Source organism: Syngnathus typhle, linkage group LG21 (genome assembly GCF_033458585.1).
Source record: "Syngnathus typhle isolate RoL2023-S1 ecotype Sweden linkage group LG21, RoL_Styp_1.0, whole genome shotgun sequence".
Classification (NCBI taxonomy): domain Eukaryota; kingdom Metazoa; phylum Chordata; class Actinopteri; order Syngnathiformes; family Syngnathidae; genus Syngnathus; species Syngnathus typhle.
The window spans coordinates 3,604,665-3,619,983 of record NC_083758.1 but is presented as its reverse complement, the minus strand read 5'-3'; the positions used below and the strand labels follow the sequence as shown (position 1 = coordinate 3,619,983).

Sequence of the window (15,319 nt, the reverse complement as noted above, 5' to 3'; positions counted from 1 at the left end):
GTTTTTGTTGGATAGTAGAAGTTAAAAAAAATCACAGAAAATGAGCATAACAGTAGAAAGGTTTTGTTTTCAGCATCATTGCAAATGCTCTTATGTTCCTCAGCAGTCACACGATTAACACGAGAAGTACAAGAGCGAGCAAGCGTGTGCTACAATCAGCCGATAGCCCGCAAATCCTCCGGGCGGCACGTCTGCGTTAAGTACGAGTCACACAAGGACCTCAAAGCAACCGCAGGAACAAAGAAACAAAACAATTCTTTTTTGGAGCCGCAGAAACACTGATGTCAGACGTTTGGCGGAGGATGAGGAGTTCCTCACATCAAAACAGGAGGCTCGTCGCGCACCCAAAAAATAAAAAAACAACAAAAAAAATGAACTCTTCAGTCGCTTACCCAGCAAAGCAACTTTTTTTTTTAAAATTTCCCTTTAGAGTTGGAGTTGAATCACCAAAACAAGACGGCCAGGGAACAGTGGCGGCTAAGAAGTTCAAAGCTTTTTACAGCACAATAGAAAATACTGAGTCGATCTCGGAGAAAGAAGGGGAAGTCGGGAAAATTCAATATGACCTTTATGCCTCTAAGAAACAACCAAATTCTGGAAATGAAATACCTGCGCATGAAAGCAAACGGCTGTTATCGCAACTTAGCGCAAAGCTCATCTGGACTTGTCCAACAGCAACAAAACCCCTTGAACAAAGTGTTCAAAGCTACTAAATGTATTTTATCTCATCTATTTAAGCCCTACAAAAATGCACCACTAATTTCACGCTCAGGAGCTGGAACTCAAACAATATGAGATTTTGAGTTTTATTTTTGTTAAACCTCGGAATGAGCTAGTCTAGCAGTGCCGTGTACGCTTTGTCCTGAAGCGACCTTCAGAGTTGGTGTGACAAACTGCTGACGTCGTCATATTTAGCGATGAAATTCGTATTGGCCTGGTTGGGCCACCGTCTAAGAATTTTGTTTGGCCCGACACAGTTGCGTAGTTGTTAATCTCCTAAAATGTATTAACATTTAAGAAAAAGAAAAAAAATCTCAAAATAATAATTATCTTTTAATTTATTTATTCCAAATCATTAAAAACTAGTGGACAAAATTTGTACTGTAAAATCTGTCAACAAATGTGTGGTAGGAATACTCGGTAGTTATATGGGGCGCCCTCTAGTGGTACATAAAAGAATCACTGAATTAAATGTTGAACTAATTATTGTTTCTTTAGCAGTTTGGGTTTTTTTTTTCCTTTGTTACCTTTTGACCCTGCTGCATATCATCCATGTCAATAAAAAAAGCGGGCAAATATAAGCTTTTAACTTTCAGATACTTTCTTTCACCGTAATAAACCAAACCAACACCATCAGTGTTGCTGTTTTTTTTTTTGTAAAAGAAAAAGTGAAATTCCACGTCGTTAAAAGGAAATCCTTGATGTTAATTTTGTGTGAACTGTGCGCAGTAAACATACATGAGTCCTCTGAGTATTTCTGATCAAATATTTATACGGGACTCTAAATGCAATATTAATATTACCTTCACGCGGGCCCCCTGAATATCAGCCGCATGCTAATGAAGGAGGTAGAAAAGTTCTAATGTTGGTGAGTTTAGGGAAGTTTTTGGAGACGCTTTGCGAGTATCTGGGATTTTTGTGGTTCAATCAAGTTCAAAGTGCTGTCGACTAGCTTTAGCTCGTGTTTACATTAACACCTCGCATAGACTGTTTGCCACACGGGCCACCGTGTTTGCGTGATGCGCATAAATGAACACGTGTAACTGAAATATGTGTGGTCTGAGGCTTGATGCCATACAAAGCGGCCAGTGTTTGGAGTCAATATCACTTAAGGCGGATTTTAAGAGTACATTCCTTGCATTCTGAAGCTTGTAATGAAAGAGTAACATTAGATAAATATGTAGGATTGGCTCCAATTTCTGGGGTGTGTTTTATAGTCCTGTGGGAGTCCAATTATCAAGTTTTAAAAGCCCGGCAGAGGGCATGAAAAAAATGTGGCAATTGTTTGACGGTTGCTGTGGTCGCTAAGTGGATGGTGAAAGAACCAAAAAGCTTCAGTGGGTGTGGGCAGAGTGGAGTCGTCATCTAAGGCCTTGTGATCTACAAGCAGCAAACTAGATGCAAGCAAAACAAGTGATTAGCAGTAAACTGGAGTGTTGGGTCAATAGGGAACATTGCCCGACTCAAAAAATCAAGTCCACATGCGCACCCTCGCATACGTGCAGTAAATGGTGCGTGAAAGAAAGGGGGGTCGGAGAAGTTGGATGGATGCTAGACGCTTCCTGGACATTCTCCAATAGGAACATTCCTGCCTGTTTATGACCTGTTACGCACACACACGGCTTGGAAAGATATTCCCAAATATACTGAAAACATGCGTGCATCCATGCGTGGAAAGGTGGTGCGGATCAGATTTAGCATGTGTCTTTTAGTTTTTCTTTTTTGGGTCTTTCGGTGACAGGCGAGAGTGAGTTAAAAACGATCCGGGTCACGGCACCAATTGAAAAGGAAACCCGTCCCCACATTATAGCATTATATCTTGAATGCTAACAATAGTATGCTAACTGCTGCTAATCTAAGAATGAGTATTTGTTGAATAGGAAAACCGTCCCCCAGTTCTTATATCTTGAATGCTAACAATAGCATGCTAACGCTAACTGCTGCTAATCTAAGTACCGTTTTTTTCCATGTATAATGCGCAAAATTTAACTAATTTATTGTCCTAAAATCTGGGGTGCGCATTATACATGGGTACAAAAAAAAAATATATATATATATTTTTTTAAATCCGGATATGATACGGAGGCCGCCATTACAGATGCGCTTTCTTCTCTGCTGTTCACGTCAAACACACTCCACACGAACACAATGCTCTCGTATCAGACGCTTGCTCGATCATCTGCTTGTTTGCTGTCACAATGTACCCTACACAAATCCGAAACATTTCTTCGCTATCGAGTTTGCTAGCGCATGCGCAGTGATACTGACCGGCAGAATAACATCCGGTTGTTACCAAAGATGATCTTTTTTCTGAAATAATTTTACGTTAACCGACTTAAGTAGGAGTCAAAATTTGGGTGCGTATTATACATGGGTACAGGCTTTTTTCCAGCATCAACATGCCATTTTTAGGGTGCGTATTATACATGGGGGCGCATTATACATGGAAAAAAACGGTATTTGTTGGATTCCCATCACTGGAGGTCTTCTGGCTTCCTGGCAAGTGAGATATCTGTTTTTCTACAATCCGCTAAGAAGTTATGCTAACATTTACACGGTGCAAGCCGAGCTACCGAGCTACATTTCACAAACAGCACTTCTCGACACAAAAAGTTGAGTCGACGCCAGCCTCTGTGTGGTCGCTCGCAGACCTTTTGTGTTTCTTATCCTTCATCCCGAGCCGTGATTCCGTGTAAGCTGTTAAAGCTTCCTGGCATTAGAGCCAAGCTGGCTGCAAGTATGTGTGCGCGCGTATTAAAGGTCTCGATCAAGACAAGCCGGTTGCGATAGCCGATAGGTTTGCGACAGGGGCTTCCAGGCGGCTTACCCGGGGGGGGGGGGGGGGGGGGTTGGGGGGGATTAAACCCTTTCGCTATCCACTGGGCCTGCTAATTCCATGACAAAGTTCCCTCCGGTCTTTTTTTTTTTTACCTTCTGTCAAAGGGTTAAAAAAAAAATTTCTCATGAAGAGGGTTGGATTTAGGTTTTGAAAAAAAAAAAAAAAACAGGTTTGCATCAGTTGAATTTGTTTTTTTAATTTATTTCTCTGACACCCATGTCACTCACCAGTCACCACCTTGTAAGTAATTTTAGTTTTAAATTTTTTAAGTGTTTTTTTTCTTTCTTTCCTAAAGACACTTTTCAATTTTGGTTTCATTTTTTTCTTCTTTCCTTTCATAACAGTATCCTTGCTCTATAGTTTCATTCATTGACACCCAAGTCACTCACCACCCTTTGAAACCATACACACTCAAAGTCACAGCTATAATAATAAATAGGCTCATCAATCAATCCAATTTATGATTCTAAAAATATTCAGTTGGCATCAGCCCTAAATGACTTTGTGTCTTTTGTACATGCAGGCAGATGAAGGATCAGTCCAAGAAGGTGGCCAACCTGAAACACAAGGAGCAACTTGAGAAGAGCAAGAACGCCCAGTTGGTGGAGGAGGCCAAGAAACTGGAGGACAATTTGAACGAGAGCTCCCAGCAGATAAAGGTACGAAAGGGGGGGGAGGGGAGAACCAGAAAAAAGTTTAAGGGAGGAAGAAAAAGTTTCTCCTCCCATCCACTTTCCAGCCCTATACCTTGAAAATGTCGGAGCTATCACAACAATGGCAACGTGTCAAAATGTGACAGGGAGCCGCCTTGGGCAATGTCAAACAGGCAACGCAATCGTGGACACGAACACACTGGATGCAGCTCGGGGAGTATGCGCGAGCGGGTATCCGCAGAGGATGATTGACACGGAACGAGGTGACAAGAGAAGCAAAGGACCGATGCACACACTCGCCCACGCCGAGCTAAGCAGCCAATGTTGCGGCTTTTAAAATGGGGCTTCAGCATCTCGGCATTGAAGTGGAGTTCTGCAAGTGTCCTTCGTTTTCTTCTGACTCGTCCCCTTGAACTTTCCTAGTCCCCACACTCTTCTCGGAATTGTTAGCGGCCTCCCATGATTAGAGGCAGATGACAATTCTCACTTGTGTGACTCAGGAAATAACCGTAACTGATGTTTCATTTCGGAATCGTCGCGAGTCAGACGGCGAGTGAAATCCGAGTAAATTTGATTCAGCACAATAAGAGACGATTAATCGAATTAGGTCCAACTCATTCCGCATCGTTAGACTCCGAGTCATGTTATATCTGGACCTGGACTCAGAAGATATTCAATTCCAAAATGTCGCGTCATCATTTTTTGTTTTAAAAACTCTTCAGGCGTAATTTTGAATTCCAAAGACTCAGGGGGAGGAGATTATCGGTTTAATCGGATTTAAGCGCAAAGTGATGTGAAACTTTTTGCCTGTCAGTTGACGTGAGAAGCTGTCATGTTTTGCACTTTAAACTCTAGCAAGTTTATTTTAAAGTCACCACATTGGGGTTTTCAGAACAAAATGTTTGGAGGGTTTGCCAGGTGGTTTGTGTGGTTTTATTCATTTTTTTTTTTTAACTCGAATTTAAAATCGTATTTTTCCGACTATTAAGGCGCACTTAGAATTACAATCGTATTTAACCCAAAAAAAAAATGGTTGGAGCGTGATTTTTGGGGCAAGCACATTATACACAGTGCGTGATTTTTACAGTATTTTTGTTTTATTACTCCATCGGTGCAGTTTGAAAAAAAAAATAAAAATCCAACTTACAAATGCAGCGTCCCCGCCAAAGTCAAGTCCAAGCTTTCCACGGATGAAAATACATCGATCACTCTCCTGGCACTGCATGTGACATTTTAAAAATTTTTGTCCACGTGTGTTGCAGGACTCCATACGCTCCAAGGAGGAGCGCATCGAGGAGCTCGAGGAGGCCCTTAGGGAAAGCGTTCAGATCACGACCGAGAGGGAGCTGGTGCTCGCTCAGGAGGAGCACGCCCGCACACACGCCGAGAAACAGGTACTAGCTATCTCCGTGTCACATATTTTTTTCTTGGCTGACATATTCAAAATGGCCGTGCCAAATGTGGCCAACGGCGGCGCACATGTGCCAACTGAGCTCATTCAGGTGCGGCCTCGTGTTTGCCCAGTCACTCCTCGTTTAGTAAACATCCCTATTTCAAGAACAACTTCCATTTTGTCCCTCCCGGCAGCACACAAACAGCTTTGTGCCAATCGGATCGCCTGTGCGTTATCCTTGTTTATCTCCGGCGAGGAGCCAGAAAAGCTGCTAATGCTGCTCGGGGATGCTCAGGAGGAAGCGTTTAGGAGATGTAACCGCAGAGTAGTCGAAGTCCGCTCATCGCTCGGCGAGTGACTTAACAAGGCCTTGGAGATGTAAAATGTTCCTCAAAAGGCTGCGCAGGTTTTGACAAGTGCTGGGGGAAAAAAAAAAAGAGCAAAATACTGAATACTGCCCTGAGAAAACACGGCGCCGTGTAGCTGTTGGCAAAAACGTTCGCACTCCATTGTTATTACTGCCTCGAAATGTTGGCCGTCCCGTAGACAGACTTTAAAGCAAACACCAGAGTTTTGCTTTTGCCGCATTTGGCTGACACGCTCCGTCACGGTAAATACGGATTATTTGGACAATTATATTCAGCGGCGGATCGGAGTCCAAACTCGCAATTAAAGTCGGTAATGATACGGCCGTGTTTGTTGCTTTTCGATACACGTAAGCCTCATCGAGTGGACATTAAGGCCTCTTGCGCAAGAGCTGCAATACAAAGGTTGGGAAATGTTAAGCTTGATTTTGATAGACGCTGACAAATACTGTCCGTTCACATGACCTCATAATGGGCTACTAACCAATTATTGATGTTTGTTTAGTGATGAAAAGAAATAAACAGCTAAGCAATAGCACACAAGAAGGATTGGGCAGAATTGCATGGAAAAAAAACATGTGTTCATCTCTGAGTTTGTTTCCAATGACACTTAACCAAAAAAAAAAAAAGTGGCCTCTTTAATTGAGGTAGGACGCGGTGTCCTGGATTTTGAACGCCTCAGCGAAGAAGCGCGGAGCAGAAATGACAAGCGGTGGCCGAAGACGGCCAAACGCAAACATGGCCCAACGTCAACAGTAATTCGGCCATTTTGCACAAACCGGCAATGCACAGAACAGCGTTCAATGTACACGACATAGATTCCTTCCAACGCACATAAACTAAGCTGCTCTTTAAACAGCATCGCATTCAGTGGCGGCCAGACGGACTCTTGGATTCTTTGCGTAGACACGGGAAAATAAATATTTTTATGTTCCTCTCTTTTTCTTTTTTTTGTTTTTACGAGCGTGTCACCGCAATTAGGGCTTGGCGTTATGATTTATAAAATCACGGCAGAGACAATAATGAGTCGGTCAAAAGGGGCCTTGCAGAAGGAAAGCGTTCAATGGAGCGTGGTTGTTTTTGCGAATGTAGCTGAAGCAGAAAAACGAAAGGAAAAATAATCAAATGTGATTTTTTTTTTTTTTTTTTTGTCCCTTAAAATTTAACACGATTATTTTGCCAACATCCTCTTATATATTTTTAACCACCGCAAGCAATATAAGCAAGAAGAACTCATTGCGTACATTTTTCACAATATTTAACTCACTCAAAATTTGAATATTATTGAGGAACTTTGTCCCGCATGTCCTTCTGAACCCGCAAAAAAATATTATGCCTCTTAATGTTGTAGTATAGGGCAGTAAAGACCCACTGTAAGTGAAACGAAGACATCTGCCATCTATTGGTGATTGGTGACATTACAACTTATACATACAGTAGACATCTGGGTATTTGTCGTTCGGCACATGGATTTTGCGGATTTTTTAGTATTTCTTTCTTATTTTGGCATTTTTTTTTGCATATTAGACAGCATATATTTAATTTTTATTAATTAACATTTTTAATGGATGGATGAAAACTCACGTATTCATAGATTTTTTTCCATTTCTTCAATATTTTCTCAGATTTTTTTATTTTCCTCCGTTTATTGTACGTATATTTTACGTGATATACTTTGAATATTTATCAGATTTTTTTTTTTTAAGAATGGGGGGTGTAAAAAAATACAAAAAAATTAAATCCCGAGGCCTTTTGCCATATATTGAGTGGCATGTTTGTGTGTCAGGGAACCGACCCAGCTCAAGCGGTTGACCGCACCAAAATCCAGGCGACATTTTGAGCGAGACATTCGTCATTAATGGTCAGTGGAGGCTTTGTGGCAAGCCCCTGACACACCCCACCTGTCAGATTTTGTCATTTTCCTCTGCAGTTCCTTCTTTTTCCACTCAGGACGCCTCTCTCCATCCCTCAGGGTTCAGCCCTCCCACCTGTGCTTGGAATTCACAATGGAGCTTGTGTGTTTCATTACTTTTTGCTGCATTCAATGACTTGACTGAAACATCTCTATCTTCTCTCTCTCCTCCTTACCGCTTTTACTTCCTTTCTTTTTATTGTTTTAACTTGTGGGCTGTCATGTTTTCCTCCACTTCTTCCGTCTGTTCGTCCCTTTTTTTCCTCTTTGCACGCAGCTCTCTAATAGTGAACTCAGCACGACTGGCTTTAGGTGGTCAAAGGTAACAAGAGCCGCAGACATTACTGTTTTTTTTTTTTCATTTTTTGGAAGAAAAAAGGGCATGATGTCTGTTTTTGTGATTTTTTTTCCCCCCCCCCAGATGCAAAACAAGAAATAAGATCCACATATTAACTTTTATTATTTTAGTTTATTAATATTAACGTGAATTACCAACTGATTTTTGGCGACCCCTAGAGGTTACACTGCCCAAAGCCTTTTTGGGCTAATGCATGTAAAAACATTCCTGAAAACGCCCGCAGTTATATACACGGAACATCAGGAGCGGCTATGTCAAAATCTCTACGACCAAGTAACCGTACTTCTATATGTGTGCGTCAGGTGGAGGACCTGCTGGTTGCAATGGAAAAGGTGAAACAAGAGCTGGAGGTGATGAAAGCCAAGCTGTCATCCACTCAGCTGTCACTGGCCGAGAAGGAAGGTCACCTGACTGCCCTGCGGGCTGAACGGCGAAAGCACCTGGAAGAGGTCCTGGAGATGAAGTAAGAATTTGAATTTCAGCTTTGAATTCAGAATTAGCCCCTCTGTTTTACGTGGGGTTTCTCACCTAACCTCCATCTTATCTCCTCTCTGTCCCTTAAAGGCGCTGAGTTAAGTAGACTATTAATGCAGTAAGCATGTAGCACTTGAGAGCTCTTCATATGATTGATTGCATACGCAGACGTCCACCCGGGCTTACTTTTAATGCAACATTAATGGACGGTCTTGCATAAGCCAAGAGGAGTCCAGCGGTCTTACACCGCTGAGGATTTACATGGACTGGAACAATACTTGAGCTAGAAGCACAAAGCCAGAGTTTTTGTGGCATCATGGGAAGACACAGTCACATAAACGAGCATGTGCTTTGATTATTCGACAAGTTGACCACAAATTGATTATTATTATTTTTTAATATAAATAAAATCTTGTTTTTAATTTAAAATTGTCCAAATGTCAACAATTTTAGCTTCTCAGCGTGAAATATTATTTAATTTATGAACTCTGTAAAAGTGGACCAGGACAAAAAAATTAATCTAGAAAACATTACTTGAAACTGATCATTTTTTAAAAATATTTATTGATTATAATCAATAGTTGCAGCCTTAATACAGTTTTAATCGGCATTTTTTTTTGTTTCAGTTCTATGGATATTGTGCTGCTCTCTCTGGTGTATATACCGTGGCCACTAGGGGCAGTATAACACAAACATTCACATGGAAATGAGCTGCCTTAATATTTGTCTTTGCAGAGGATAAAGGATACATACCTGCGACGATTGTAACTTTGTCTCTGTGTTGCTCCACCGTAATGGATTATAGTTTTTTTTTTAATTCAATCACTCGCTTCACTTCTGTAGCTGTCTTCCGTTGACTTATATGACGCGCACGACGCCACTGGCCTTCTCCGATTCGTGCCTGCGTCGCCCCGTGTTCGTCTCTGTGCGTGAAAAAAAAAAAAGTGCGCCCACAGGCGATCATAACTCTTTGAGGTCTGATGTCTGATTTGTTGCCCGATTTAACACTGGTGTAAAGTTTAATGTTTCTGTTAGACATGATATATGATACCCGAGCGTTCAGCGGGCTTCTAGGACAGGCTTAGAATATATTAGCGTGCGCACACACACACACACACACACACACACATGCTCAAGCAGTGCATCTGTGACATTCTGTCTCACTTTTCTTCCAAACTGTACACGTCCAAGATGTCATCAGCGAGCGAGTTGTAGCTTTGCTAGCGAGGGGGAAGGAGGATAGTCAAATGAACGAAAATGAGCATTGAAGTGTTTCTTGGCAGCGGGAAAACGAGCGAAAGCAAAGAGGGAGAAAGACAGCTGTCCAAAGATAACCGGGTCCGGCCAACAAAAGCGTGCGCTTGAAATTATATTACCCCCATCGCTGTCTCCCCAGCTCCTTCTGTTCATCCATCATTCTTTAAGACTGAATTATATATGTATTCAACTTCTAAGCACTTCATGATGTTTCACGCGTGCAATGAGGTTTTAACAGCCCGTGCGCGGGATTTTAATTTATGGGTCATTGTTTTTGCCGTCACAGAAAGGCGCGCGTAGCATTTTTTTACGAGCGCTAATATCAGAAATTGTTCGCCGGGGCAAATGTTCCGAGACGTAAAAGCAGCGAGATGTCGATTTGTGTTTATTTGCGCTAGGTTGTTCTGGAGATTGTAATGTTAAAAAAGACAATTTATCACCATGGAGAGCGTTGGGAAAATGAAACAACGGGTGCACTTGATGGTTTTTTTGGCAGTGTGGCTTCCAGGGTTGTTGTAAGCGGTGAGGCAAAATGTTCTTGTACGCTTTCGCAGGCAAATAAAACGGCATAATTAGGTCGTTTTCAGACAAAGGTTGTGCGCTATTTTATAAAAAGGACTTGACACTACAAATTAGACTAGAAAAAATTCTGCCACCTTGGAAATGATTTTTTTGCCAAGGCGCTACGTTTACATATCCGGGTAGAATTCCGTTAGCCTAATAGCATACCGTAAATTCCGGACTATAAACCGCGACTTTTTTCCTAAATTTTGAACCCTGCGGCTTATAGTCAGGTGCGGCTTATATGAGGATTTTTTTTGTGATTTTTGTGATGACTTGATCACTTTTATACACTGCGGTATCTTGAAGAAAAAAACAACAACAAAAATACTATTTTGAAACCCTACTATGGCTGCTGCTTATTCTGGCTGTGTTGCTTGTGACTATTATGAGCTTTAGTAGGAATGCACGCTAGGGGACCTGCGTCAAAGGGCTCTAAACCCTTCGTCACAGGCAATGTTGAGAAAGTGTTAAAGTATGTTATAAAAACTTTAAAAAGGCTTTCTGTGAACGGTCTTTCTTTGTAAAAAAAAAACACGTGTGCACGTGCGGCTTATAGTCCGGTGCGGCTTATATAAGAAAAAAACTAAAATATCCCCCAATTTTAGCTGGTGCGGCTTATAGTCCGGTGCGGTTTATAGTCCGGAATTTACGGTAGTTGTCATACGGGATAGGAAAGTTTTCCAAAAACAGGAAAAGATATTTTTGGAGTAACTACATAAGAAATCTTGTTTTGATTTGCGAGCAGGACGTTAAAAATGACAAACATCGCTATAAAAAAAAATCTGCAAAAATCAACCGTTATTAAATCCGATTTTTTTTTTCCTCAATTGTTTCCTTTTCTCTGTTGTAAAGTTAAATACTAAAAGAGACAGACAAAAAAAAATAGCAATATGTCACAAATGTTGCCAAGTTAACTTAACTTAAGCACAATCGTAACACTTTGGAGTCTAACAAGTGCAATTAAACTCCAACCTATCCTCATGCTCAAGTTTCCCCCATTTTCCCACTCGACTAGTGATGTTGATGCCTCAAGGCTAATGCTGTAAATGTAATTTATCGCTCCTCCGACGCTCCTTCCCAGCTTCTTCCACTGTCCTCCGTCCCTTCCCTCATCCCGTCTTCCTCTCCATCACTCTCCGAGGCTTTCCTTCAGTCCGCCCCCGCGCGTTTCTCACGTCCCTCTCCCGCCTTCCTTCACGTCTTTTTTTTGCCCGTGGCTATAGCTTCTTGCGCGACGGCCTGTATATGTCGTTAGCGCCCGTCTGTATTTCCGTCGCTATTGTCACCCCATGCTGTGCGAAATCAATAGCACGTGTTTTTGCTATTCACCGTATACACGTTTCCCTTTTCTTTTCTTTTTTTTTAGTGTATGTGCGCAGATTCATACCAGCTTTACGTGATGCTAACAATGTGTCAAAGCGTGTCACCCGTGTAAATAAGACCGGCGGCCAGACCGAATGGTGCGCATAAACAGACAAGAAAGCGTGACTGCTTGGAAGACACACACACGCATGCATGTATGTACATATTATAGAAGCGAGACAAGCACTTTGATCCCGTCAGACAGCAATGAGATTATAACCGAGTGCCAAATGGAGGGGCGTTGTGTTTGTTGCGGGCTAGTCGGGAGCTTAGTGCGACTAAAAGGGGCCGCGCCGTTTGACACTCGGTCTTACTAGCTCAAAGCGTGGCTGGCGTCTTCCCCCCTTCTCACGTACGCTTGGCGAGGTTTTTTTTTGTGCTTATTCGGTGCTTTTTGATGATTTGTGTGTCTTCCACTCAGAGGAGATGGAGGGGAAATGGAAAGGCCAGAGGATCCGAATCTGAAGCCCTTGTAGATACTGTACTTGAATTTTTCGTGGATTATTTATAGGACGTAAGGAAAGCAATAGACTCATCGAGTAATTGGAATAAAATGCAATAATGATTAGAGCCTAACCGATTCCAATTTCGATGTTTGTTAGAATAAGTTTCTGATAGCTAATTTTATTGACCAATCAATTTCTTAACTGTGATGTTTGTAACAACTAAAGGCGGCATGTTTGACTATTTTACAAAAAATTATCTAATAGAATCGGCAAATTTTGGTGTGGCTGGGCGTGGTGAGGGTTGGATTTGTGATTGTATATATACGTACATTTTTTATTATTATATTATTTGGAATTTGTTATTAACTACCATCCAGGTCGACCGGCCATTCGTAAAAATCTCACCAACCTCTCCAAATCCAAGATGGCCACCGTGTTTCCCTTTACCGCAGTTAAACTCACTGGCGGATTCTGTCATATTTTGCCACCTTGCTGACAGTTTTTTTTTTCTTCATTCGTTCGCTTCCTCAAAGCCTTTTGGGTGTGCATTTGCACGTGTGGTCCCATCAAAAGTGCAAACTCCAGCAGACCCCTGCTAATGCATTTTACACCTTTCCTATTAGTCACAGTATGCGTCTACATGTGCGCGTTAAAAAAAAAAAAAAAAAGTACGCCTGGGCGAGAGGGAAGACAGAATCGTGAACAAAGGGAGAAGGGATGGGAGGGGGCGAGGAGTGAGATGAAAATGGGGGGAAATGTGTCAAGATCAGATCCTCATTCTGTCACGCAGCAGTCCCACCTGCCCTCTTCTCTTGTCTCGCTCTCTCTCACCAAACACGCTGGCATTGTCTCTCCACCACGCTTCCCTACTGCGCCGCCTCTCTCTCTCTCACCCCCTTCATGTCTCTTTGATTTGTTTTCTCTCCAAATCCTCCAGGCAGTTTATTCCCTCCCCTGTCAGTGTGTGTGTGTGTGTGTGTGCCGTCTTTTCTTTAAGCCTCTGTGATGTACAACAGCTCTTTGAGGGAGCTTTCCCTTCTTAACACTCGCACACTTTTAATTCCACTCGCTCACCTTTGCCAAAAGTCTCCGACAGTCTCGCAGTCGTCTGTCACTGACCGGTATGCGACGGCCAGAAATATTTCCTTCGATTGAATGGAAAAGCACACAAGTCGACGTGGGCGCTCCTCGTGTACATTTTGAGCTTTTAAGAAGTACAATTAAACACATTGGCAGGGTAAATATTAGCCTGTGGGGGCATTTACAACGATAATTCCAGACATCCCACGTTTTTTTTTTTATATGTAAAACGATCCCCTCGGCTGACTTTTAAAATGGACCTCCAATGGGAATTGAAAGGATTTTTTTTTGTTTTTTGAAAGCACAGCTGCGGTAGGAGTTGATCAGTTTTCCCGATAACAGGATTAAGCGGTTCAAAAAGAGAGGAGAGAAGTAGTAAATGTTTTTTTTTTTATTGACTGCTTTGGCTTTGATGCCGCACATATGGCCAAACGGACAAATGTTTCACGAGAGTCGCTCTGACATGTCATGCGGGTTTGTTCTTTGGGAATGTCTGGCCTGTGTTAGCGGATATAAAAAGTCTACACACCCCTTTTCGAATCGTTTGGGTGATATACAAAAAAAGAATCTGTTCGTGTGACATATAATTTCTACACCTCAAATGAAAAACAATATTTCTGAGAGACCAAGTAGAAATAAACTGAGATCATGTAGTTGCACAAGTGTGCACACCCTCTCATAATTGGAAATGTGGCTGTGTTAACTAATTACATTCAATGTTAAATTATATCCACTGTATTTACATTTGGCGGCTTTAATGATGCCTGGGAGGAATTATTGAAAGGGATTAATTTGAATCCTTGCACACAAAGTAGATCATGGCTCAGGTGTGCGTATGGATTTGAGCTTATGGGTCCTGCATCTAATTACCCTCGCTTCTTCCCCCCCCCCCCCCTTCCATCTTCCACATTTCTGCCCTCCCGCTGACACCACAGTGCTTCTAAAGTTGTGTTTTATTAGCTGCTGTATGAAAAGCACACACCTTAGTGGTCGTCACCTGTGCCCCCCCCACCCACGTCAAAGTTAGAGATGCTTCTGCCCGCCGCTTTCATTTTCCCACCATCTGCCGCCACCGCCGCTCTGACCTCAGCTTGCGTTCAGGTGGTCGCATCCCTCAGCGCCACACAGCTGCGCTTCATCAAAAAGTATATATTTTATATATTTTTAAAATTCAATAAACCTCACAGCACACTACTTAATTTTTTTTCGAAAAGAGTATATACAGTTTCATAAAACAATGAAGTTCTTGTCCCTCAATTTAATCTCACATTTACTTACTATGAAGTTCTTGTCCCTCAATTTAATCTCACATTTACTTACTATGGACACAATATTTATTTTTGATATTTGTTATTGTACAACAATACATAAAAGGTAAATAAATAATTTTCTGACCAATTAAAGGCCTTGTGAAGTGAAAACACATTATAATGTACATGTTTAAGATGATTGCTAGGGGATTGAGAACTTTTTTTTTTTAGGGACCATTTCCGATTTTCAAATTTATTTGTTTGGCTAAAACAATTCCTAGCAAGCTAGCTTGGAGTCCAGCATGAGTTGTCCCTCCTTCACTATTAAGAACTTGACCACCTTCTTTCGCATCAATATCTACCACAATGTGCATTTAGCTAGCTAGCTAAGCCCACAACCCAAAAATGATTCTTTCCTTCATTGTCCGAAGCGTATGCTAGATAAAATAGCATCCATCGTCCAAGTTGTTGTTAATCGTATTTGATTGACAATTGACAGCTGAGTGGCACATTTTCACGCTCAGTCCTTTTATTAATATTCTTTTGAACTATTTCAATTCGGCACGGTTCTTTACAACTCTCTCATCTGCTGCGTGTCAAATTCACGGGCACACTTGAAACCGATATGCTCATTCCACAATAGTGC

The 15,319-nt window shown here is 41.8% G+C and overlaps 1 protein-coding gene across 5 annotated transcripts in view; it reads left to right on the top strand.

The window, feature by feature from the left end:
• The window catches only part of LOC133145270 (ELKS/Rab6-interacting/CAST family member 1-like), a 56,231-nt gene that overhangs the window by 23,837 nt on the left and 17,075 nt on the right, over window positions 1-15,319 (top strand). For all 5 annotated transcript variants that reach the window (XM_061268569.1, XM_061268567.1, XM_061268566.1 and 2 more), the window contains 3 exons: window positions 4,083-4,218; window positions 5,475-5,606; window positions 8,543-8,703. In XM_061268569.1, coding sequence (XP_061124553.1) covers window positions 4,083-4,218; window positions 5,475-5,606; window positions 8,543-8,703 — 429 coding nt within the window. The remainder of the gene's footprint in view (window positions 1-4,082; window positions 4,219-5,474; window positions 5,607-8,542; window positions 8,704-15,319) is intronic.